General features: G+C 42.6%; 3 protein-coding genes across 4 annotated transcripts; 2 read left to right on the top strand and 1 right to left on the bottom strand.

Annotated features, from left to right (window-relative positions):
• The first annotated feature begins 184 nt into the window (after window positions 1-184).
• On the top strand, window positions 185-1,848 carry tomm7 (translocase of outer mitochondrial membrane 7 homolog (yeast)). The gene is made up of 3 exons (XM_088365461.1): window positions 185-359; window positions 865-913; window positions 1,625-1,848. The coding sequence occupies exons 1-3, from the start codon at window positions 257-259 to the stop codon at window positions 1,638-1,640; spliced, it is 168 nt and encodes a 55-aa protein (XP_088221587.1). The 5' UTR covers window positions 185-256; the 3' UTR covers window positions 1,641-1,848.
• Window positions 1,849-2,050: 202 nt separating this feature from the next.
• il6 (interleukin 6 (interferon, beta 2)) lies at window positions 2,051-3,481 on the bottom strand. Its single transcript, XM_088365460.1, has 5 exons — window positions 3,408-3,481; window positions 3,135-3,328; window positions 2,954-3,052; window positions 2,652-2,795; window positions 2,051-2,565 (listed from the first exon to the last, which is right to left on the bottom strand). The coding sequence occupies exons 1-5, from the start codon at window positions 3,418-3,420 to the stop codon at window positions 2,347-2,349; spliced, it is 669 nt and encodes a 222-aa protein (XP_088221586.1). The 5' UTR covers window positions 3,421-3,481; the 3' UTR covers window positions 2,051-2,346.
• A 3,267-nt stretch (window positions 3,482-6,748) lies between these two features.
• Window positions 6,749-25,407, top strand: rapgef5a (Rap guanine nucleotide exchange factor (GEF) 5a). Of its 2 annotated transcripts, XM_088365510.1 has the most exons (26): window positions 6,749-7,116; window positions 9,223-9,273; window positions 9,810-9,916; window positions 10,076-10,197; window positions 10,277-10,454; window positions 12,021-12,102; window positions 12,190-12,238; window positions 12,332-12,405; window positions 13,288-13,470; window positions 15,612-15,751; window positions 16,252-16,352; window positions 19,656-19,734; window positions 19,816-19,960; window positions 20,355-20,446; window positions 20,516-20,546; window positions 20,630-20,708; window positions 20,788-20,937; window positions 21,039-21,136; window positions 21,212-21,334; window positions 21,422-21,600; window positions 21,673-21,763; window positions 21,831-21,881; window positions 21,958-22,045; window positions 22,116-22,180; window positions 22,322-22,376; window positions 22,546-25,407. In XM_088365510.1, the coding sequence occupies exons 1-26, from the start codon at window positions 6,973-6,975 to the stop codon at window positions 22,662-22,664; spliced, it is 2,676 nt and encodes an 891-aa protein (XP_088221636.1). In that variant the 5' UTR covers window positions 6,749-6,972; the 3' UTR covers window positions 22,665-25,407. The 2 variants fall into 2 exon arrangements, with proteins under 2 accessions (XP_088221636.1, XP_088221637.1); XM_088365511.1 differs by lacking the exons at window positions 6,749-7,116; window positions 9,223-9,273 and adding an exon at window positions 9,343-9,422.
• The last annotated feature ends 125 nt before the right edge of the window (window positions 25,408-25,532 follow it).

Here is a 25,532-nt window from a genome sequence, read left to right as displayed (position 1 = left end):
TGCTGACTGAAAACTACTCTATTAATGCAAAAAAAAAAAAGGAATTAACTTAACATGTAACGTCTTGGTAGTTTATTTCTTTATTTAGATACAAAAATACTAAATAGAAAATGTTCTGAAACACGCAGTTACCTCTTCCATCCACAAGACGGCGACACAAAGCTAGACTTCCTGTTCGTTTCTGTCATGGCTCATTTCCGCTTCCGTGTCTTTGGTTGCACTCCGTGGTATCACGCTGCAAAAACCTCCGGCAAAAATGGCAAAATTAAGTAAAGAGACCAAACAGCGGCTGCAGCAACTGTTCCAGTGTGGACAATTCATCATCCGATGGGGGTTTATTCCAACAGTGCTGTACTTGGGTCAGTATAAAAGGCGTGAAATTAGTCAGTTGCTTTAAAACACGCTGGTTGCAGCTAGTTAGCATTAGCGTGTTGACCCTTAACCTGATTTTGACTGTCCTGTTTTTTAGTCGATGTTAAACGTGTGTTTTCGTTTACTGACTGGGAAGTTCAAACGTTCTCGTTGTGACTCCTCATCCGGTCGAAAATTTTCCAATTGTCACATCGGAAACTTATGTCATCATTTTGTTACTTCCAATGTCACTTAGCAATTCCCCTCATTTGGACAGTTTAGAGATGTTATCGCTTGAAGGGTTGCACAATTGTGGTGTGTTCTCACTGCTAATAAATAAATCACTGAATGGAAGCGTGGGAAACAAATTTCCTGTTCGAATCCTTTATTTTTTTTCGAACCTGACTGATGCTGTCTCAAGGCCAAAATAAAAAAAATTCAAATGCCACACACACTTATTATATCCAACTCATGTTTATTTGTTCTAATAATTTATTTTGTTTCATTTAACAGGCTTCAAACGAGGAGCAGATCCAGGAATGCCGGAGCCTTCAGTCTTGGGGTATGACACATTTAAAACATTTCCCCCCCCAAAATTAACTCATCTCATGCCAAATAAATATTTGATGATGAGCGTTTACTGTTAAACTGATATCAAAGGGCAAATGTCTGGTGTTGCAATGCATGCGTGTGGAAATATACCACTGAATTGTTGGCATCATTCGAGTGAACTGCTGACGAGTGGCAACATTGATTTGCGTCATCCACTGCTTCTGTGTCAGCATTTTCTCTCATGTGTCTGTCTGTGCATTAAAACTGAGCGATTAATGGAATTCAAGTCGACGTTGCAATGTGATAAACTGCAATTTTCAAACCGCAAAGGCTGCAATTTGAAAAAGAAAACAATTGCTTCATTTTGGTCGGGCGGCTGGCTTTCTCTTCAAACGTACGTATGCTTATTTATTTATTTATTTTATTTTATTTATTTTATTGAATGACAACCGTTTCAGTCAACCTGTTTTCTAAGATGTAATTGAGGTAGATAAACTGCCCTTTTTGTATTCATTTTTCATTTACCTTTATTGTAGCATAAGCATAACCTATTTATGTATAATCCATTTGGGTATAATAAATTATTATTGTAATACAGTTAATGTATCGCTTGTGTTTGGTAAATAATATGTAGAAAGAGAAGCTTAAATAAAATGGCAGATTAAGTAAAAAAACAACAATGACATAGTATGTATCGTTGCCTGTTTTTGCTTCGTTTCAGTTTACTTTGGGGTTGAAGAAGGATGACGTGCCCCTGCATCAACAACCTCCACCCGAAGACCACGACGACCATCATGCATTGAACATTTAGTTGTCCACATTTTGCTCTGAAAGTCAATGTCAGTATATGAAGTGTCAATTTGGTCTGAGATATTTATTTGTTATTGTTACGACATTGTCTTGAAGTCTGTTCCATGTTTTTGTCAATAAATGTCTAACAGGAAAGCCCATAAGTGTCCTTACTGTATTTCAGTTTTGCAAATATATTTACAATATATTTGAATCTCGTGAAAAAAAGATTTCAGTAGTTCAATCTAAAAGGTGAAATTCTCAAAAGACACCTGCCAAAGTGTTATAAATCAAGCAGTTCAATTCAGAAGTAAGCAAATACATTTTTATTCATGATTTAAAAATACATTCAGTTTAAAATAAATAATAAATTACCATGCCTTCAAGTATTAGAACAAAATGTAATAAATATCCTCTTTAAATAATTCATATTACTGTTTGCAATAAATAAGGTCTTAGACTCACAATGGCTTTTTTGAGTGAGCAATAAATATGTTATCTACAGAATAAAAAAAAAACTCAGTGCGTCATTCAAAAACAAATACATCATCAATCCGTCAGTGGGTTACAACACGTCAGTGCAGATACAAGAACTTCCTGAATTCACTTCATGTTTTGGCCCACTTTTCTGACGGGCTTCAGTGGCGGACGTGACTAGCGCAATAAAGTATACATGGCAACCTTGGCAAGTTTTTCCCTTCGCCGTTCTTTGCGGCTCAGCGCCCTCTTGCCGTCAACAATGAAGATGTAGAGCTTCCGCAGGATGTTGTGCGCCGTCATCTTTCTGTGGAAAGCATCGGGGTGGTATAGTGACTTCACTAGGCTCTCTTCCTCTTTGCGACCCATGCCTGTGACCTCTTCTGGTTTTTTCATCTGCCGGACAAGAGTAAGCATGTCAAAATAGGTATTATTGTAACAGCAAAATTATTTTCTATCCGTAAATTGTCACACTGGCCAACCTTTTGTTTGATCTTGTAGAGCAGGAGTTCAGAGTAGTGTTTGGCCTCAGACAGAATTTGACTGTTGGGATATTCCTTCTCCACGTGCTTGAGAAGAATTATGTAGGTGGACAGACCTTGGGCCAGTCTGTGCAGGCAAGCCTCCTGGAGACGAGAGAAAAAAAAAAATCTAGGTCAGTTACAAAACAAATATCTATTCAATCTACGCATAAAAGTCAAGCCGATGCTAGCAAACAATTATGGAAAGTGTCAGTGTCTGTATTTTTTCCCAACTCTGGTGGTTTTCCGTTTCTGGTTCTTACCTTGCTGAAGTTGGAGCTGGGGCAGTTTGCTGGAAACTGAGGTGCTGTGTAGTGATCCAGTAAATGAAACTCGACATTGTTTTGGAATTCATCATCAAACTGAAATTGAAATTAGTCACAAGTCAGATAAGTCTTACAGCCAGAAGAAGACAATGAAGGTGCTTTCTGAATTTCTACTTACAGCTTTCCGGTGTTCTTTAGCGGTACCCAGAACCGAGTCCCAAACATGAGCAGAGGTCAGCAGGTCAGAGGGCTCCGTTTCCTCCTCACTTGAGGTGTCATTTGATGGCAAGACGGTGGTCGCTTCTGTCAACGGAGCTCCATTGGCTCGCAGTACTAGAAAAGCCAGCAAGCCCACCGCGAGAATTTGCATGTCTAATGTGGAAGCACAAGAAAATCATGAATGAATGGCAAAAGAGGAAGAAAATTCAGGAAACATTCATCACTGACTTACACATGTTGGGCATGTTGCGTCGAGATTACTCTTGCCTTGACCGCCTGCTCTCGTGGAACATGTCTTGACTTCTCATTGCACAGCCGTTTTATATTCTACTGACCGCAGGGATTTCCAAATACCAAATATGAAACCGATATCACACCCTTTTGTTGTGGTCCCCCCGCACTTTATTTCTCATTAGTAGATTCAATTTTAGTTAATTTTCCAAAAGTACTTCTGAATATTTTTTTTCATCTAATTTCTACATTTAATCTGCTTTTAAATATACATTTAAATAAACTTGATTTACCTTATATTGCTGTAAATATTTATTTCTCAATACAAAATAATAAAATGGAAAAACATGAGACAATTTTTATTGTAATTAGTTGCAATCTTCCTCCTAGAGTTGAGTCACTCATTTAAAAAGAATACTTTAAGAACCAGACTAAGGACCAAGCTTTTTGGAGACTGATTAATGTGAAGGCTAACCATTTTGATGCGCGCTTCCAAAGTACTTTTTGGAGGTATATATATATAGAATATATCACGTCATACTAATTTTGCTAACACGTTATCTGTATCAGTACGTGTAGCCAGCCTCGCACATCAGGCCAGACTTCCTTTGTCGTCATCACTTTCAGATTCCTCCCCTACTTCCAACGAAATCTAGTGTCACTGTCACATTATTGTTTCATCATGCTTTGTCTGATTTGACTAAATGGAATCTCAATGTGACTGTTCCTCATTCTAGCCTTTCATCATCAATGAAAAATACCCAAAGGGAAGTCTGGATAGTTTAGATTTTCATCGAAGGTTCTCATTTAGCTCATTGGAAACTTGTGTTATATGTCAATCCTGTCTTTTTGTGTCACTCCTCATAGAGGATAAAGAATATTTGCCTAGGAGTATTATTAACTATCTACATGTGTTGCTTCACCAATTTATCCATCAAAAAAGTCCATCAAATGTGTAATTGAATGAAAAATTGTGCTAATTTTCTCAGTAATTATATTCGACCCTCACTGTAAATTCACCTCTATAATTATTTCACTCATCACAAGTCAAATAATAATAAAAAAAATCTGTAGCTGATATACAGATCGCCTCTCTGGCTGATCACCACCTTTGAAAATCAACATCCATCGTTTGATAGGCTTTACATTTATGCAAATCTGTCAGAGATTGAAGCCTTTTGCTGCTATTTGTGTATATTTAATGTTTTACGTGTTGTTATCATCCAATTGTTAGACGAGAACGCATTAAAAGACGTCGCCGTGTGTTTATGTCGCCCTCTTGTGGCTGCCTGTCCACTCACCACAGGAGCATCCTCCAACCTCACTGATAACGCTAGATGGCAGTGTTGGATCAATGATGTATCTAAAGAAAGCAACCTTGTTAAACTCTAGACTGCTTTTCCTCATGAGTTAAGAAGGTCACAGGTCATCTACTTCGTATCTGAGTGTGCACCAGTTAGGTAGTTTGCAGCCATCTTGGAAAATGTTAATATAACGCTTTTATGTAAGTATGGGGTTTGTGTTGATATATATTTTTGCTGGCCTGCTGATTTCAGCTCTCTCTGTCCTTCTTCTCTTCTGTGGAAATCCATAAGAGGAATTGTATCTTGGCTCAGTTAAGCTCAGGCCGGCACTCTTCAATATTTAATCAACAGTGCATTTGTTTGAAGAGCGTTCTCTGAGTCGTGTGTGTGTGATAAAGTAAGACGTCTGACCATGTGTGTGTGCAGATGTTGAGTTTGTATGCAGGACACAGGCTTGGAGGAGAGAAAAAAAATGGGACTGCATACGTACTGTATTGGTGTGTGCGTTGTGACAGTTTGGGGATGAAAGGCTTTAGCAACTCCTGGGGTAATTGCTTCACTCTCGCTCTCTCCTTGTCCCTCATGTTCCTTGTGTTCCCCATCCCCTTCCTTCCTCTTCCCGCGATAATCCATCCTCCCTTTCCTCCTAGCAGGTATTATGCTAGGATCATAGCTTTATTTGCTGTGTGTGCATCTGGTGCTCTGTATGCACAAGTACCGGCGGCGGGTCTCAGAAGAATCCCACGGGCCCACCAAACAGCAGCAGTTTATTTCGTCACTCTCCGCAGTCCGGGGGCAGGAGGGAGAGGGGGGGGGGCATGTTTTTCTTCTCGGCAATTTAGTAAAGACAACATTAGAAGGCCTGTGAAAATGCTTGTGTTTTGTTCAAAGAAATGAATAGGCTGTCTTATTATGGGGCATCTTTAGATCTCATCCTCATACATAATATATATAATTATGTATGTATATTTTCATACTTAGATAAAGCTTGCCTGTAATACACTGGAGGCTTTGGGGGAAAAAAATGTTTTGAACATGTTTTTTTTTGTTTACTCCACCAAATATTGCAATACTGTACATTAGATCTGTCGGCATCTCTGATGTTGGCATCTGTCTCTCTGCAACAGGCTAATTATCCCAGATTAGAGAAACGTCGAGTTGACGTCTGAGTTATACAAGTGCACCAGTGGTGAACTCTGCACAGCATGTCACGTCATCCGCATTTTCAAGTTCTCTTCCTTACCATGTTCACTTGGACTGTGGTGAAGGCCCAAAGCAAGAGTCAAATTCATTGAGAGAAAGTGTGCCTATGTGTGTAACCCGCTTGTCTGGCTAGCATGCTTCAATCCGGCCATCTAACCCTAACCCTGCGGCAGCTCGCAAATGCACTCTCTACTACTTCAACAAAATACCCAGGAAAGCATTTTATTCTTCATTGTGGGAAAACAAAATGCACAATATGTCATTTTTAAAAGACAGGTAGCCGCCGCGTATGACCAAACAGTTGTCTCATGTTTCAGCTCACCTGCCGTCTGCTTCAGGTTAAACTGGAATGTATAGCAGCCCCCCCCCCCCCCCCCCCAACACACAGATAACACGACCTTTGTTTAGGGGAGCAAAAGTACTATACTAAGTAGAAGCATTTTGTTAGCTTGGCACAATGAAAACATTTTATTATTTGTCTTCATAATAACGCCTCGTGGACATATATTCTTTATCTTCAGTGAAGAATGACTGCCGTGTTGAGAAGCTGAAAGAGGAGCTGCTTCTTCTTTGAACTACTGTAAACATAAAAGAGCACAATAAACATAAAAGACCAAAGTGCAATTACAAACTGAAAAGTACTTCCCATAGACTAGCATCCACTAAAATTGGAAACTGACTAAAATATGCAATCAATGTGCAAAGCCTCCCACTGAAAAATAATATTATTAATGCAGAGAATGATATGAGGCAAAATTGCAATGACATCCAAATGAATAGTGACGCCCCCCCCCCCCCCCCCCCCCCCCAAATCACAATCACGCGCACGCCTAGTCACGCTGCTCGCTAACCTGAGGTGCGCCGTGCTGCAGAACAAGTGAAGTGTCTCGTTCAACGTGCGCGCGACCCTTCAACCGTTGCAGCTGCACGGCACGCCGCAGCTCGGCTTAAGGCGAAAAGGTAGGAAGGAGGAGACCGGGAGGGGAGGGAAATGGCGAACTGGCAGCGGCGACGGTGCGCCTGTTGACGAGGACAAACACTCGCGTCCGGGCAGCCGTCATGGACGACTCGGAGCCCGCAGAGGACGGCCTGCTCGCGGGTTTGCGCTGGAACCGGAGCGCGCGGGACCAAGCTCAGCTCAAGCACAAAATCCGGGACCTGCCGGGACTACTAAAACACGGGCTGCACCTGCGGAAGAAAAGCGTGAGTATCTCGGATCATGGAGCTCCTTCCGCGTTTCATGGCGTTCAAACTCAAATTATTATGGATGAGGCTGCTTTAGTACCCACGTCACGACTTGTCCCAAGCGTGACCGTCGCAGGGGGAAGTGTGCATGTATGCGCTTTGGTCCATAATGACTCGAATTGCTGTTAAGATACCACCATACCTTCGCACTCTGGTCGTCAAGGCAACCACCTTCAGGTTCTATTGCACACACACTCTTACAAAAATGATCATGTGTGTAGCACATATATGGAGATTCAATTAAAGTGTCAATGAATTCATCTTCGAGCATGTGTGAAGAAAAACACAACATCCATTCATCATTCGCTGCCCACGCATGACAGTTAAAATGACGTGATAAAATCATCACTGAGGGTCATAAATCTTCCTGCAGGCGCATCTTCGGTGGATTATTTTTTAATCGTGGTGTCTTTGTTGACCTACTGTATAGATGTGCAATCCTGTACAGTAGATAATTATTCAAGTCATTAATTTGCAGTTGACTTTTTAACTCATAAAATAAAATGCGAAACGTTCCCCTTTTTTTTTTTGCATCTTTCCTTCCAGTTTTTCCTCACCCTTTAAAGTAAAGCTATTAAAATCATTGATCGTCTCTCAGCATCCCCGAGGGGAGTACAGTGATCTCCATCTTGACCTCTTCTAATGATCATTTATTGGACCCTTGTGGACTTCAGATAGAAAATAATGAAGGTAACACTTAACCTAGTTGCCGGGTTATCGTGCTCGGACCAACTTGACTGATGAGCACACTTGATTTCCCAGGTCACATTTAATTTCTCGTCAAAGTCAGGCCAAACTGCCCAACGACCCATTATTAATCCATTAAGATGAAAAATACATGTGGATACGAGCCCTAAGCCCGAACGACAAGCTCTGGCTTGGTTAACAAGGTTCTCCCTATTCATCATCACTTTAATGTCTCCATTTTGATTTTCTTATTTGTGATCGATCTGTCAAGGAGTCAACAGCAGTGTGAACGTCTGCGTCCTTTGTCTGCAATCTAATCTGAGCGCCATCCATTCCTCGTAGATAATGACCTCACGCTCTGCTGCCGCGCGCTTTTCTTTGGCTGGCCCAGACACACTTTGAAGTCATTGCACAGATAACCGTGTCAGCATGTGCTCTCACTTTATAGCCCTCATCTCTCTTCTCCGCCGACAACAAATGTGCGGCCCCCGTGATGGAGGCGTATGTTTTTTTCGGGGGGGAGAAGAACGAATCAAAGCGCCAATACAAAAGGCCTGAGTGTGTACTACTGTAAAAAAAATGAGACTTTGGGAGCGCTTGGCGCTCACCAGTCATGAGACAAAGAGATGGAGTGATAAAATAGAGCGAGGAGGATGTGAGAGTCTGTCGGCTCCCATCACTGCAGAAAATCAAATCTCTGATCGGCAAAGTGGATGTGAAGTCACCGCTGTGATGTTTTTGACTTCCTCGTCTCTTCGAGTGTTAACGAGTACATCGGTCCCTCTTCTCTCTGTCTCCATCATGTTCTCTTTTTAATGAACACAATTAAAACCATCCCTCCTCAGCTCACTTCATTCCCTCTCCGTCTGTCACGCTCATATCCGTGTCATGTATATTCATTGACTTGTTGAGTGATCAAATTGGATTTTTTTTTCTATTTATTGTCAGTTGTGCAGCCTTGATGCCATTGTATGGCTTTTCAATCAGTTTTATGACCGGATTTTCATTTCAGTGTGCCAATAAACTCCACCATAATAATCCCTAAAGATTAAGATCCTATTTCCTGGTATCGTGGGTGTGCCCAGAGCTTTACAAAATGGTGTGATGGTGATACAAATTAAGAATTGTATTGGTCAGAGTGTAAAAGAGTGTCATATTTCCTTGATTTTAGGTCAGATAGTCATTTTACACAAAATAAAAGCTGCCGTCTTGAGTAGTGAATCACAAAAGAGGCGGTTGTTGAGGTTATTTAATTGTAAACACGATGACTAACGGGTTTGAAAAACTGGTCTTTCTCAAATTGGAGTTGTGTTGACTCAGTTTGCACGTGCGTAACACCTCATAGCAGCGTGTGTGTTTGTTTCGTTTTTCGAACAGCAATCACCTGACACGATCCCCGGACCAAGTGCTGGGCCCACGGTAAATAAGGTGAGGGCTTGCACACACACACACATACACACAGCGATGATGTCATGAGGTTTGTTTGGCCTCAATACAGATGAGCTCAGTGCTCATTTTCACCTTGGGCCTCATTCTAGGCCATTTTTACAAATTGCAGCAATACCATGACCTGCAAGGTGAGTCTTTTTACACACGTATTGATTCGGCATTGCTAATCAATAAACAACGGTTTGTTTAGATAGCAATGCGGCCGAGCGTCGTGTGACATCCGCCTGTTTGACTTTGACTCAATCCAGACATCGCTTGGCTGCGTCAAGCAGTATCGGGGATTCTGTTTTACAGCGACAAGAAAGCTTTTAAGCCCTGCTATGTATAGCTAAAGTAAACATCCTGTTTTCTCTAAGGGTTCAATTTGAGCAGGAACTGATGAGATTTTTCACCAAATTTCAAATGTTTTATGTTTTCTTGCTTTTTTTTTGGTCTGGCATTTACTGACGTTTTGTTCAAAACTTTGATTACATATTAAATCTTTTCAATTTTGTGTTTTTTTCCATGTGTCTCAGTCATGCTCCCAGAGTTTTCCCTGCGCTGGCCGTGCTGTGAGAAATGGTTTCCTTTCCCATGGACCATATCCAGCTAAAGACAAGATACACTTGGCCAGAATCATACGGTACACTTTATTTTTTTTAATTTATGTCGCTTTAAGGATCTTGCCCCAAGCAGTCATGCTGTGTTTGCAGTAAAATAATATGAAGATCACTTTTTCCAGCATGCACAATTTTTTTTTTTTTATGTGTGTGCACAAATTGAACGTTGGTGTATCTGACAGGCGCAGTTATGTGGGCGTGGAGCTGGTGCAGTGGCTGTGTGAGCAATGTGTGTACGTGCGTTGTCGGACCACCGCTGTCCGCGTCTGGCAGGTGCTGCTGGAGCTGGGCGTCCTCCTGTCCGGTAAACCCGAAATTAAATCATCTGTACATAACCGGAATATTGTTTCAATAATCTAAATGACTCCGTGTTGTCTTGCCAGTGGACCAGCGAGTCGTCTTCTCGGACTCCAACACTTACTACCAGTTCAGTTTCGAGGAGTGCGACTCGAGCTCCTGTGAGTTTCGTGCCAATGAAGGGGATTGGCCGGAGGCTGTTAGGCTCCTCCTACAACTTGCGCCCTACGTTCAATTTCGCTCCGGAGACGGACCCAGCAGCCCGTAAGTCTTAACAAAAAATCGTGTTACGTAAATGAAAGTTTTGTGGATATCCTGCCCGACACACGGCAACATCCTTCCAATATCTTTTTCTAATTCCAGCACGAATCCAAATCCCTTTTTCAGAGTTGTAAATCCTCGGTGTGACACCCCTCCACATCTAGCGGGTGTCAGCTAAAGTTCTTTGCTTTGCCTTTCCGGTGTGTGGGATTCCTGCTGAGGCTGCCACTGAACTCAATCTGTCACTCAGATAAATGAGCAAATGTAGTGTGTGTGGCATTTAAAAACACCACTCCACGTCAGCTTTTTTTTTTTTTTCATCTGAAAAGGTACATTTAGGGCCTTCTGAGCGTGTACAGTTAAACTTGACGATTTGTGTACAAGTAGCAAAATAATTTCCGCTACTTTTGATCAAGTGGAGCTCCTCAACTCACTTAAGTCATGCATGATTACCAAGTTGCCCAGCAGGTGGCGCCAAAATCAGCCAATAGGCTAATTTGCAGCTCTTGTTTATATCCAGTTTTCCTCTTTGCTTAAACAAGGGAACATAATAAAAGTCCATACTCCTTTTATCCTAACTATCGGCCCAAATAATGTGCGCAGATCCTCGGTACAGATGCGATTATGTACTCGATTCGGTCTGGCGCTTTTGACTGCCGTTTCTCTTTGATTGCTGCATTTTTGCTCTGCTGGCATCTGCTGTCCCTCCACCGAGCTCACCCCCTGCTGCTCCGTGTCCTCCGTCTGTCTCGCTTAAAGTGGTGGAATGAAAATTTGCTACTGGATTTTCCTTTTTTTTTTTTTAAAGGAGACGTGTTGTTGTGACGGTGTTAATTATAACCCATTGGATTATTTACGGCAACACTCAGCGAGATAAATAATTTCTCAAAATATGTATAATCTTGTTCCCGCTGCAGTCATCACGCGTTCTATCACTGTGGATGAATTATACAAATACCCCGAGGCGGAGTTGTCCGCACTTTTTCCTCCGAGGACTGCGTACGGGTAAATCTAATGATGCCACGGCGACGTTGGCCGTTCATGGCCGAATACACCTTGCGGCATCTTTTATGGAGGCGTTACAAGAGGCAGACCCTTAAGAGCAAAAATAAATAAAGACAATTATTAAAAAAGAGCTACATGTTTTTCTCTACTTGTGATCTCCAAATGTTCACATTAATACGGTTAGTTTCTGTTCTTCCATTTTTGCTTTGGTGAGTTATGAGCACATACTTTGATAGGAAAGCTTATCCAGCAATTTGCTTCCGTTCCACACATGCACACGCAGCACAGCTTGATCCTTCTTCCTCCAACACAATTGCTCGTTCCACTGGGATCTGTTGATATCAAAATGATATGCAAATTTGTTCTGTGGGTGTGCTCACATCTGCGAGCGACTGTTGGAAATGCTGCTTTTCAAGTCTCCGTTTCATAACACAAACCAAAACTCAACCTGTCAGAAATCCTATTTTATTAAATCAGCAATATAAAGTTTTTTTGTGGTGGTCAATATTTGGATCAGAATACTATCCAGTTAAACAAGTGAATCTGTTTTTATGTCTCTCCAAGGTCAGAAGAGGACTCTGAGGGAAACCGGGATGTCTGCAGTGAGATCCTCCAGATGAGAGCACTCGAAAGGCTCACTTCTACAGTAAGTCAATAAATGTGTGTGTGTTGCTAAATGAGTCCAGTGCACTATTACACACTTCAATTTTCTCTCTCTCGCCATTTCCATTAGGTTCAAAATGAGTTGGCTGCCGCTCTTGCCCGAAAGACGCGCAAAGCTTGTGAGTCAATTCAGTACGAGTGTATTTTCCTACAACATAGCATTGCATAAAAAAAAAAATTCCATGTTGTTTCCTGTATCTGATTGTTTGCAGTATCAGAGCAGGACTCTGACATGCCGGAGACGAGCCAGCAGGACGTCCACTCACCAAGCGCGGAGTCCAGCCCGGTAAATCAGCCCATCTATTTTCTAGTCGGTCTTCATTAGAGTCAATAGAAAAGTACAAAAGGGTGGATGCTATGTTTTCACAAATGTATCAACACATAAGGAGAAACAGTGTGACACCACAATGCAAACAAACACTTACTGGTGTGTGTGTGCATGTGTGTGTTATCAGGCCTTCCTCCAGATGAACTGTGGTAGAGGGTGTTTTCCTAGTAAACAGAATGTGTGGGAGTGATGCCACCATGTTAAGCCTCCACTATAAGCACATGGGAAGTGGTTACTTAACTCTTAAGGAAATTAAATATCACATCCGCTCTTTCCCTAAAAAAATAAATACAGTAATCTATTTGATACTACACACTAAGGAGCACACACACATCATTTATGCTTTCGTTTCCTCTGCATACTTTTTTCACCCAAAGTTCTTTTTTTAAAAAACAACAACATATTGATAATTTTGCACTTTGCTTTTAATTTAGCAAAGCTAACACAGTTTAAAATCCCGATTAGACGAGAGGGACGCACAAGCCAGCACACACTCTTCCTACACACACATGCACACACACTCCCGCCCACTTAGTCTGATAATCACTCGCACTCACTCTGGCTGCGCCAGATCTGCTGACATGGAGACAAAAGGAGAAAAGCAACAGATAGAGGGAATTACCGATTATCATGTAGAATTGGAATAATGAGGCTTTAGAGACGTAGATAAAGACTTCCTGGATTACTTTTTTCCATTTTCCCTTAAATGGGCTTAGTGAAAGTTATCACATACTTCTGGATCAGACCCAACTTTGCAGTTTTGCACTGAACGTCCAAACTTTTTCCATCATGTCTTGGGACTGTGGCTTGAGATACATGTTCATGCCTCCCGTATTGCAGCTGGGCGGCGTGTGTGCTCTCCGTGGTGGTGGCGGCGGCGGCGGCGGCAACGGCGGCGGCTCTGTGTGCGGCCGTGAGGAGCTGACCAGCCGACTGGGCTTGGAGGCCGTTCAGCGTCTGGCTAAGGATGGCTGCCGGCTTCTGCAGAACCACAACTACCGGTTACCTGACAGGAACCAGGCGGTGAGTCCTAACTTGACCGGCTCATGTCAATGTTTGTGTGAATTAATGCTTCACACGACAGCTTATATGTGTCGTGTATATTCATGCACCACTGTTAGCTGTGCGCTCACATAACGAGGAGGAGGGGGGGGGGTTAATGAAGCCGTGCGCCGACTAATTCCGATTACCCGAGGGCAAGACATGAAGCGAAAGGAAGTCTGCTCACACCCTGCTTCTGACATCTGCCACATGTCACATCAGCCGAGCCTCATGATTTCATTATTATATCATCTAAGTGCAAAAGGAGCCTGTCGGAAGGGTTTAGCAAATATCAGAGGTGTATGCTTGACTGGTTTTGGCACTCAGGGCTATTGTGCCCTTGAGCAAGGCGCCGCGCATTTGCCTGGCTCTGGAAAGCCGCCTCCAGAATAGGACAAATGCAGAAATTGAGGCAAATATACAGGAAGATTTTGAAATATTCATGAAATAAGAGCCGAGACATCAAAAGGGGCTGAAAGAGAATCTCAGCAACCTTGGCTTGCTTTGCTTTTACCAGGTTGTCATGGTGACTCGTTTTTACTTTCTTTTTCCGTGACAGCCGAGCCTCGATGAACCAGTACGGTCTGTTGCCATAGTAATATGATTCACGTGTCTGTGTTGTGGATCGCGGCGCATCACTGCCTTCTATTCACCGAACATTAACTTAGTCGAGTCCGACGGCGCCTCTCGTCGCTCGTAACCGAGGCATGTGTGGGAACCGCCTACCCATACCCGTATTGGGTTTTCATTTTCCTATCCATCATTTCCAGGAATTTAGCCCTCGAGCTATCACAACACAGATATGACTACGCACGCACATATTGGCATGAATCGGCCGGGACCACAACGCGTTTCCTTTCGGACTTTCCATGAGGCCCGCCTTTCCTCTGCACAAGTACGTCCACATATATTGAGTGTGCGTGACCCCGTGCGCGACATAGCAGGTGCACGCCGTCTCGTCTCGCAAATCCGAATCTCTGGGGCGTTGCGAGGGGGACGGACCTGGCTTGAACCCACTGAAGAGAGGAAAGAGAAAATGACTTTCGGGCACTCACAAAAGGAGACAGTGAGGAAGGGGTGGGGGAGAGGAGAGTGAAGGACGTGCAGATGGGAGAATTGAAGGAAGGGATCGCGAGGAATGGAAGGAAAAGGCCGAGCGACACACCTGGTAGCTGAGAACAAATGACGTGCCAGCTTTCCTGTTACGAAAGAACAACCATTTTGAATTTCGATGAGATCATTAAAAGTGATGATGGCATGTTTGAGTATTCATAAAAGATTCGATGATAATTTAAGTGCTCTTTTCTTCTCCAGTTTTTTTTTGGTGCTACTTTCCATTCCCTTTCCTTTAATCCGTATTACATAACATGCCATAACCCCCTCACACACAGCCTTTCAACTTCCTACTGTGTATTTTTTTTTTTTTTACTTTCTCTGCCTTCCATACACTCTTGGGCTAAATTTGTTTTCTTATCTGGCGCCCCTCTAATCATTTTTGGGTGTGTTTTCTTGTGAGATTCATACACACAGCATGACCACTTTGCGCACTTGCTTTTGATCTTGTGTTTTTGTGTGCATGTTCACCATTCTTGGGATGGCGTCTGTTGTTCTTGGATGTCGAAACGTCTAATCGGATATAGCAACAATTTGCTCGTTTATTTACAATGTAGCAGCGCATTCCCACCACTCTTGTATTTATAATCATACCACTTACATAATCCTGATTTTTTTGTGAAAAGCAAAATCAAGAGCTCAACTTTTGTAAATGCAAGTAACGATGAAATTGGACACTTTGGAGCAGATTGTGATTGTCTCTCAGGCCCCTCGGGGCTGCCGATGTGCAGAGAGCAGCTGGAGAAGAGATAATGCTTCTTGATCTCTTCTTCTGCTCCTGACGTCTTTTGATCCGCTCGCTCCACCTGTTTGTTATGCCTCTTTTGTCCACATGCTCGCTTTTATCGTCGCTGAAGGTGTCATCTGGTGCCAGCCGCGTTGCGGTTTCATGTTTCAAACAAGTGTCTTCCAACATTTCCCCTGAGGGAATCCAGAAGATAAACTGGAGAAGCAAAATCTGACTATACAAGCATTTTATGATTGTTATTTTTTTGGGGGGGTGTTTTTAGGAGGTGGTCGGGCGAGTTTGTCTGAAGGAGCGAGGACGGGACGTTTTGGTGCTGCAAAGGGTGACATCGTCACTGACGTCGCCATCGGAACGGCCCTCGCCCACGTCATCAGGGGGCGGGTCCAGAGAAGAAGACAAAAGGTGTGTATTTACCTTCCTCCGTGTGTCATTGACATATTTACCTCAGTGTAGGTTTGCCTTCTTTTTTTTTTTTTTTTCCCCAAGTGAATTATCTTTTGTTTTGTCTGGAAGCACAAGTCAGGGAGTGTTAGCAACATCTTAGTAAGTGGGTGTGTGTCTATTTAGCAACAGTTCCCGCCCAATTGTCTACTGTTGCTCTCAGAGGAACCCTTGTAGATGACAAAGGCACATGGCCAGCAGGAATTTCCCCCACAGGAGAGCTCCAAATTTAAATGCCCAGTCATGAGGATGACTTCCAATCAAGCAACTCTTGCTAAGGCAGAGGAAGACTTTGAAGAAGACAGCGAAGACGACGAGGAATCCACCAAAAATGACGACGACGTTCCTCGCGCTTTCGATGTCCCCCATATCCGTTATATCGATGAAGATGAGAATGACTGGAACGGGCGATGGAGTTCGTGTTCCAGCGAGGAGGATTCTTATCGGTCTTCATCTTACAGATATGTGGTGGTGTCGGGAACGCCGCTGAAAATCTTGGAGCATCTGCTAAGTGACCTGCGATTAGATGACCAAAGAGGGACCCCTGAGAGCACCGAGAGCGGTGAGTTTGAAAATCATTTATACTTTCCAAACAAGTCATTTTTAAGAACTTAAGAAGAATTCATCGCTTGGAATCTTGAATGACAAGCTACAAGTTGGAACAACACCCGCCCCGAGTGCATGTTTGTGTGCGGTTGTATTATTTAACACTCACACCACATTCTGGTGCTCATTCACAGTCATTCAACCATGTCAGCGCCTGTAGACAGAAATATTTAAGAGCTTCCAATGGCGATTGTGAAACCACTCCCTCGGGGGATTGCAAACATTGCCACCGCAAACAGTTTAAAAAAAAAAAACAGGGCCTGATGAGGGACAAGACCACCATCAAGCCAAACAAGCTGGTCAAAAAAGTGCAATTTTAGACAGAAGATAGTTTAGTAAGGCAGTTAGCAAAAAACAGCTGAGAAGAATAAACAAACATCAGACTTGTGTGTCCGCTACCAATGCAAGAAAAGCTGGCGCATATCTTTATGCTAAAATAAGCATAAAGATATGCTAACCCTAATATAAAGATGCAAACTTAATTATTTAATACATCAAGTAGATACTAGTGGCTCACGTTCAAGTCTTCGGTCCATTTTGCTGGGTGACTTATTTTCGAAGTCCATCCAGTCTCATCTTATGTTTTCCTTGAGGTAAAGCGGCTTCGCGCCACTGCCGGCAAAACAAATATATTTGAATTTAACTACTGTGTTATCCTCGGAAGCCACTGAAGAGTCGCGCCTTCATCCCGGTTACAGATTCTTACTCCGACCGCTCTTTGGGCACGTTTTCTTGGTCATTTTTCTTTTCCAGTAAGTGTGGAGTAAATCGAGTTGTATTTGTGCGATTCGTTTGGTTTCCATCTTTTCTCTGTGCGCCTCTCTTTGTTGGAACTGCCGAAAATCCGCGATATCATCTTGTATTTCTTTGTATAATCTCTTTTTGGCCTCGGCCTTACTCTGCTCACACTCTGACAGCTCCTGCTCGTATAATTCTCCCAGGGACCTGATCATGTCTTGTTCTTCCTTCTTCAGACGATTCTCTTCATCTTTAAGCCTTTGCCTCTCTTTCATTTGTTCATCGAGGCCTTCTTTCATGCGCTTGTTGTTGAGCAATATTTGACGAGCCTCTTCCGCTTCAGGATCCCACAGATCTTCCGTCTTGGTCTTCGAGTCCGTTCCTTTGTTGACTCTGGCCGCGGCTGCCGAATTGTTCTGCTTCACTTTGGCCATCACTATTGTTGGGTCCATGTTGGTGGGTTTGTCTGGAAGGATGTACGTTTTCTTCAAAGGGTTGACCTGGAACGTCATATGCGGTCTGACCGCCTTCTCGGCTTTCAGGAACATTTCCGTAAGAAATTTGTCCCGATGGACAAAATTAACGTTTTTCTTATCTTCTTTCGACATTTTGCGAAGCGGATCAGCCTGAACGTTTTACGCGCGCTGGTTGTAAATGTGCCGTTCGGTGTTTTTCTTTTTCCGCACTCAAGTTGTCGGGGCCGGCGGTGCGGCGTGATGGTAGTTTTGATCTGTGATGCATTTTAGCATTGCAAGGCACTGTTACAAAGTTTGCGGTGATGCCATCTTCAATGACATCATTGATCATCACCACCATCACTGAGAAGCGCATTGCAAATCTGTTGATTGCAACATAAGCTAGAGGTGCAATGATATTAAGGTTGCTCTTTCAGTGAGTACTATTCATTTTGATAATAAAAAAAATAAAAAATTGTGCAAGCTGAAAGTCCATTTTGATCCCAGAGCAGATATTAAACTTTCATTGTGTATGTTTCCGGTACACACCGCTCTATTGATAATCTTTTTCATATTTTTTCTGCATCAATTGACTCGATTAACTATGTCTTGCCCAATGGCATCATGGCAGTAATTGGGGTTGTGGACTTGAGTGAGTCAGATTTCAATTTGCCCGCAGCGGGACTCGAACTATGACCCTTCAATGATTGCATATGTCTGAGAAACATTGAATTTTTTCTCATTTTCTGTTGCTTAGCAACAACCCTGCACTGCTCTTGCAATGCTTTATGATATGCACAATAACTGCTGGATTACAACATGGGATCTTAAAGAAATGGAAGGTCACTGAACACCTTTTGGAGGAATTCAGAAGATCAGCGTCCCATTGTATGCAACCTCTGCAGTACAGTATTTTTGAACAGGCTGGAACACGCTTTTATGGAGGGAGCAACCCATCCACATGTCCGCTCAAACAACAAAGTACACCCTCGGATTAGTGTGATTAGTTCAGCACGCAGGCACTCTTTCCTCTGCCTCTCACGGGAAAATAAAGTCCCCCAAGGTCGGAGCTGGATGAGTTATTCTTCTGCGTGCTGTTTGTGTGACTTTGTGTGCCACCAGGCAAATGTAGAGGGTATATGTTGGGGAAGGAAATTGATATTTATCATCCCAAAGAGTGTACAAAGGGCAAACATAGCAAGAGAGGAGTCACAACTGAGAGATCGTTTGTTAGATAGCTAGGGGGCAGTGATTTATTTTATTTTTTTACAGCATGGATGGACCAAGTGGGGGGAAATCGCTTACATTGGAGATAAAGGCATCCTTTTTTTCTGACTTATGCAGAAAAAAACAGAATAGCAATCCCAAATAATTGACATACAGTCATAAATATTGATGTTTTGGCCAAATGCTTGAGAACTCACTGGATGGCAGACGGACAATGAACATGAACGCACTTCGGACACGTTGTGAAAGCGGCATGAATATAAAGACATGATTTATTGATAGAAAGGCTTCTGCTCTGTCGTTTATAAATGATTTCTTCGCTCTGCCTGACAATATTTGGGTCGAAGGAATATTCTGACGTAAACAGACTCCCCGAGCACGGCGCTGCTAGGAATGACTCACTACATACTGTATCGGTTCTTAAGGGAGCACAATTTCTCTCAGCCGCAAAATATTGCAATTTAATCTTTTACTCCTCCAAGTCCATATATATATGTGCTCTCAAAACCAAGCCTCCGAAACAGACCAGAGAGCCAAAGTAATTAGCTCTTAAAATGTGATGAGCCGTGATAATCTCCTCACTCTGACATATTTCCCTTGGCTGCGTGCTCTTAGAATTTGTTTGTACACGTTTGTAAATTGAATCGGAGTATGTACCTGTAGCCATAAATCAGAAAAGCATGTGTGGGACAAGTTCCTTTTGGGTGATTTGGTGGAGTAAAACAAATTGATCATCTAAAAGGTGTCAATCAAAACTGAGTTTAATAATGTGATGCATGATAACCCTTCAAAGAGCATAATCCCAAAATGTGGCTAATGAGGTGTTTGTCCTGCTTCAGAAATGCTGTTGGATGACTTCCTGTTAACCTACCTGGTCTTCATGTCCACCTCTGACCTCTGTCAGGCTCTTCTGGGACAATATCCTTCAATGCAAATGCACACAAAATCTGCCACATCTGGACACACGTTAGATGTTGTCACCTTGACTCCTGTCCTCACCTATAGCAGTGCACGCAGCAGGGGCCAGGAGGAGGGCAAGGATACCCTCTTCAGGAAGCGCAAGGTTCTGCAGTTGGTGTCACACTGGAGCCGACTCTACAAGGACTTCCTCAAGGAGGAGGAGCATGTTCGTGGTTTCATGAAGGTACACACTGAATATTTATAACAATCTGACAGACGCACGCCATGGACACCATCATATCCCGTCTGTGAATAACGCCACGTTCATTTCGACTTGCCAAATAACACTATTTGTCCCGATGTAACCTGGCGGCTTCATCGCTGTGTTGCTATGGTAACCAAAGTGCGAGGGTTGGCATGGGTATAATCGCGTATAGTGTGCAACCAAGGCGATAGTTGCCTAGTAACAGAGAAATGAGACTCTAGAATGGGAGGCTATGGTGAGGCAATGACAATGACAGGCGGGGCTATTTTTTAACACCTTAAATTGGTTAATATTATTAATTAATACCAATTGACCATATTTGGACAAATCTTATTTATGCTATCAGTCAGAATGAACACTCTTGCTCTGTTAGACTCTTTACAGGTGTGTCCTAGAAGATCTATACGAGTTCCCCACGCTTGAGAAAGACCTCAAAGAGTTCCAGAAGCTTCTGCGTCGTAGACAGTAAGTGCAATTGCTTGTATTAGTTGCGTGATGCATCCCCCTCCTCACTGCTTGCATGTTTGATTCCAGCACAGTGGATGACTGTCCACCAAACCAAAAGGTAAGAGGAGTGCCGTTCAATAAGCATAATAATAATAAAAGAAATCTCAGCCGTCACAGAAGTTGACTTGTTTTTGCTTTCAGAGCAAACAAATGCACCAGCAGTTGAGTTTGAAGGAAAATTGTTTGCAACTTCGTTCTCCACAATGTGAGATAAGAGAAGGTAAAAGTCACTCTGCTTCTTTTTTTTGGGGAAAAAAATTAAAAATGTCCCATACGTCTCTGTCTTGTGCGTCTTCCAGTTATTTGCTGCGTTTACGTAAGCACCGATTCCTACCTGAGTGTCCACACGCATCCCTCGCTGGAGGCCCACGAGCTGCTAAGAATCGTGAGACTGAAGATGGACAGGTCAGAAGAGGACATGGTGCTTGCTGTGGTCTCCCACACTGGAGGTAATCATACAGAGTGCCGAAAATCCCTACACCACACATTTCTTCTCTTCTCTCCTGCGTGCGATTGTCGAAATTGTCTCTGATTGTGTTTGTGTCTGCAGAGCGCAGGATGTTACAGCCCAGCGACTGTGTGTATTCAGAGTCTCTGACCCCGCAGGGCAAGCTCGTCGTCTGTCGCAGAGATCTGGCTGAGATCTTGGTATGGCAAAAAAATTCATCATGTTTTTACTTTCATACAGATACACTCAACACAATTGTCCTTTCCTTTTTGCAGCCTTCTTTAACGGACAGCGCTGAGCTCAGTAGAAGGCCTGTACGCCTTTTGGGGATCAACACGTGGGACGTGGCAGCGGCTCTCACACACCTGGACTGGACCCTCTTCAAGTCCATCCATGAGGTATAAAACTGGTTTGTTGGATACCGTCTATCAACACCTGCAACAATCACGACATTTTGCTGACTAAGCGAATGTGTGGTCACGCAGCAAGAGCTGGTCTACTACACCCTGAGGCGCGTTCCCGGCGGGGGCCACACCGCCGCGCTCTCCGTCTTGCTGCAGCGCTGCAACGAGGTCCAGCAGTGGGTCATGTCTGAAGTCCTCATGTGCACGTCGCTCAACAAGAGAGTGCAGCTGCTCAAAAAGTTCATTAAGATCGCAGCTCAGTAAGGACACGTAATTTTGATAAGCGAGAATCGTTTTGGAACGGTGTTGAAATGTTTTGTGTTTTATGCTAGTTGCAAAGCTCAAAGGAATTTGAACTCCGCGTTTGCCATCATCATGGGCCTCAATACGGCGGCCGTGAGTCGACTCAACCAAACCTGGGAGGTGAGTGTGGATTTGCTCTCTTGCTTTGTATTTGCAATCTCATTTGTTGTCCTTTTTGTTTTGTAAGAAATGTCCCGGGAAGTTCAAGAAGCTTTTCGCAGAGTTGGAGCTGATCACAGTGAGGACAAAACGCTCTTGTTATTCATTCGGATTCGATTGTCATCTCATTTTTATTTGTGGTTCTTCTATTCAAGGATCCGTCTCTTAACCACAAAGCCTACAGAGAAGCTTTTAAGAGAATGAAACCTCCAAAGATCCCTTTTATGCCCCTCCTCTTAAAAGGTAATCTCTCGTTAATCACATTAATAGTTGTAATACATAACTGAAATTCACTTTTAATCTGCTCCTCTAGATATCACCTTTATCCACGAGGGCAATAAGACCTTCCATGACAACCTGGTGAACTTTGAGAAGTTGGTGAGTAGAAGTAGAAGTAGAAGTTGGCATTATGTGTCTTCTACAAACTGCCTCTGCATGTTGTATACACGTGACTGCTGTAAATTGAAGTTTAAAAAGTTAGCCATGACGTGACACCGACATCTTTCTCTACACCGACAGCATATGATCGCAGACACCGTTCGAATGATTCGACACTGCCAAAGCGACCAAACAGGTGAGGAGAAAAAGTTTTGTTCATTCGATCCGAACTCATCTGTGCATGCCTTTTATGACTCTAACTACCAATGTTTTTCTCAAATCATCTTTCCCCATAAAAATAACATTTATGTTTTTGATATTTTGTGACAAAACTCCTTTCATCGATGTGTTCATCTGTGCGGCAGGCAATGAGGTGATCGGCGTGGACAGCGCCGAGTTGAGGGCGAGCGTTCACTACCTGCACATCATTGACAATCAGCAGACGCTCTTTGAGCTGTCCCACAAACTAGAACCGCGGGCTTAGTCCACAGAGAAGTAGCACGGCACTGTTGCGATAAAGCAAGCACTGATATGTGTGTGACATTCAAGGACGCTGTACACACTCACACATGCACAGAAACAAACCAGTAGAGGTGCCAAGTTGACCCACAAGAGAAGGATGTAATTACGCTGTACAGTATCTATTGGACTAAATATGACATTTATTTGTGATGAGGTTATTTATGAGCCTGTCAACCAGGTGGAATGTTCTTTTTGTTTGTGCTGTTGCATCAGTAGGTCAACGGCGATTCGACGGCCTCGTCATTTCAGTTACAAAAAAAAAAAAAGCCTATTGAAGAGTTTCATGTGTTTGCAACCATAATTTGCTACAACACGACGTCACCTTCATATTTTAGGATATCGACAAGGTTTGTTCAGGATCTTGTCACGGCTGCTAGGTGTTTATTTTTGTCGTTTCTCGTGCAAGAGACAAGTCAGTGTTGAAGCATTCATCAAACATACCTCCACATTTTGACCTTTGGCCACTGAAACGTGTTAAACCGTAAACGCAGGGAGTGCCAACTTTAATAGCGTACAGGAAGACGTTGAAACGGACTGACTGACTTAAACCACAAGTTCTCCTGACTGCGCGACAACTATTGTTTGTGCAATTATGGGCTTTAATTGTTTCCATGCATGTGTCATGCACTTTTCTCACCGAACTACGTATGAATAGCTAGACTTGACAACATCATTACCTGCACATATGGACCTATACATCATTTCTGCAAAATGTCACACGGAGTCCCCTGTGGCACCAAAACACTACAAAATCTATTTTTCTCTTAATTAGATCATTGTGTTCCTTTTGAAGCAAGTATGACTCATCTCGCAATTCAACGAGCTTGATTGAAAGGCCTCTCACCCCGCCTGATGTTGCTATGGAAACAACCTTATCAAATAACTTCTTTGTTATCGTCAAGGTGCACATTGCTCCGTCAAATAGGTTTACTCGGTCCAGATTGACCCACATAGGATCATTTTTGACATTGTTGCAATTTCAGAGAGTTTTTGTTGTTCATCAGCGCAACATTTTAGAAAGTAGATGCCTGATAAGCAATACGTTCAATAATTGTATCAAATGGTTTACTGCCTCTGCTCATCATGCTTGTTCCAATTCCACTGTCAAACTGGTTTGAAAAGATGTTTATCGCACATCCAATGTGGTTTTCTTCTTGTGTTGCCAAACTAGGTTACCAAAATATTTAAAATTGGTGCATTTCTACAGCAATGCTTGAATAAATAGTTTGACTGTTGATCAAAATTGAACAAATTAATCTTGATGGAGACTGAATTTTTGAGACTGCTATTACAGTTGGTAGAAAGTCTACACACGCCTATTCAAATGTTAAGTGCTCTTTATTTTTGAAAATTGAGATAATGCATTTGCGCAAGTGTGCACACCCTCTTATTACCAGGTGTGTGGCTCGCTTGAGTATTCCCATGTTAAATGAGTCGGCACACAGCCACCACCATTTTACATGAATGTGAAACTTTTATGTTTATTAATGATAAAACTTTGCATTTGAAGAGGGGTGTGTAGACTTTTTATGCTGTGCATTGGACCTCACTAGATTGTATTACTGTACCTGAAATGTGTCTGATCGAAAACATAAATCATGTATTATCACCAATATGTAAAGATAATGTTTTGTATGCGTTTTGGATATTTGTATTTTCATAGCAACTCAAATGGATGTCAAACTAATTCTAATGCCAAAAACAATTAGAAGACACTTTCCAAAGTTGAAAAATAACCTGGAACAAGTTGTTGGATCTTCTCAAGGATACACTCAAAGGGTCGTGTTGCAAATATTATTTTTGTTCACATTCAACTGTAGATAAAACCATCCAGCATTATTTGGGAAACTGACTTGAGAAGATACCTTTAGCATTCTTTGCTGTTGTGTTTCGCTGACTGTAAACCTAGAAAGAGCTTGCGGAGGTAGTTGATGTAATTCTTTACAAACACACACTCCACGTGATGTGTTCAAATGCAGTTACATTGTGCTATTATTCCTTAATACCCTGTTTATTTATGGATTGCTAGTGTGGACAACTGTTATGCTCAAAAGTTCAGTTCTGAAGGTCCATGTACTAGTTTAGCCCTCCAACTTTGGCATACTAGTAGGAGATTACGAGTTAGGCAATACTGTGTAACAGTTGACAATTGCACACTCATGAAGTGTCCGTTCATTAGATTCTGTCAGTAATAGTCACCTAGTTTTGTTTCACTCGTAACACGTCCTACTTTTATGTCAAATTTATTCGACTCGTGATGATGATTACTATGGACCTGGCATTATTCTGAGAGGCGCTGAAACATTTTGTCGCCACCCGAGGACGCCAGAGGAGCTACACTAGAGATGATGGTCCTCTCCTGGAGGCATTCAATTCTGTGAAGGGAGAAGGAAGGTCTCCTCAGTGTGACAATTCGTTTCCCTTAAAGCACCATTGTTAGAAACATGTTTGCATGATCCAAAAGAATAAACACAATCCAAGGGAGGGCATGTTGAAGGCTTTGTACTTATGTAATATGTGTAAATTTATGCCTATGTACTTTTTATTTATTTGTTTCAAATGGTCAGGCAAAAAAAGAAAAGTGAACCACAAAGCAATACATTCATGTACACCTGATGTTCTGAAGCCACATGTCTTTTCTATAGAGGTGTTTTACTATGTGGACATTTTAACTGAAATTAATAAATTATAGGTTTTATGTGAAATCAGGTCTCTTGTGAATCTTTGCAATTAAGTCAATATAATACTATAATAGTATATGTGTAAAAGTGAGCCTTAAATGTTAGGGGTGACCGAGGGGGGGGGGGGGGGGGGGGGGGGGTCTTTGACC

This window comes from Syngnathus floridae, chromosome 21 (genome assembly GCF_059516105.1).
Source record: "Syngnathus floridae isolate MCC-2025c chromosome 21, RoL_Sflo_1.0, whole genome shotgun sequence".
Lineage (NCBI taxonomy): Eukaryota > Metazoa > Chordata > Actinopteri > Syngnathiformes > Syngnathidae > Syngnathus > Syngnathus floridae.
The sequence above is the reverse complement of the archived record's forward strand: the minus strand, read 5'-3'. Positions and strand labels throughout refer to the sequence as shown.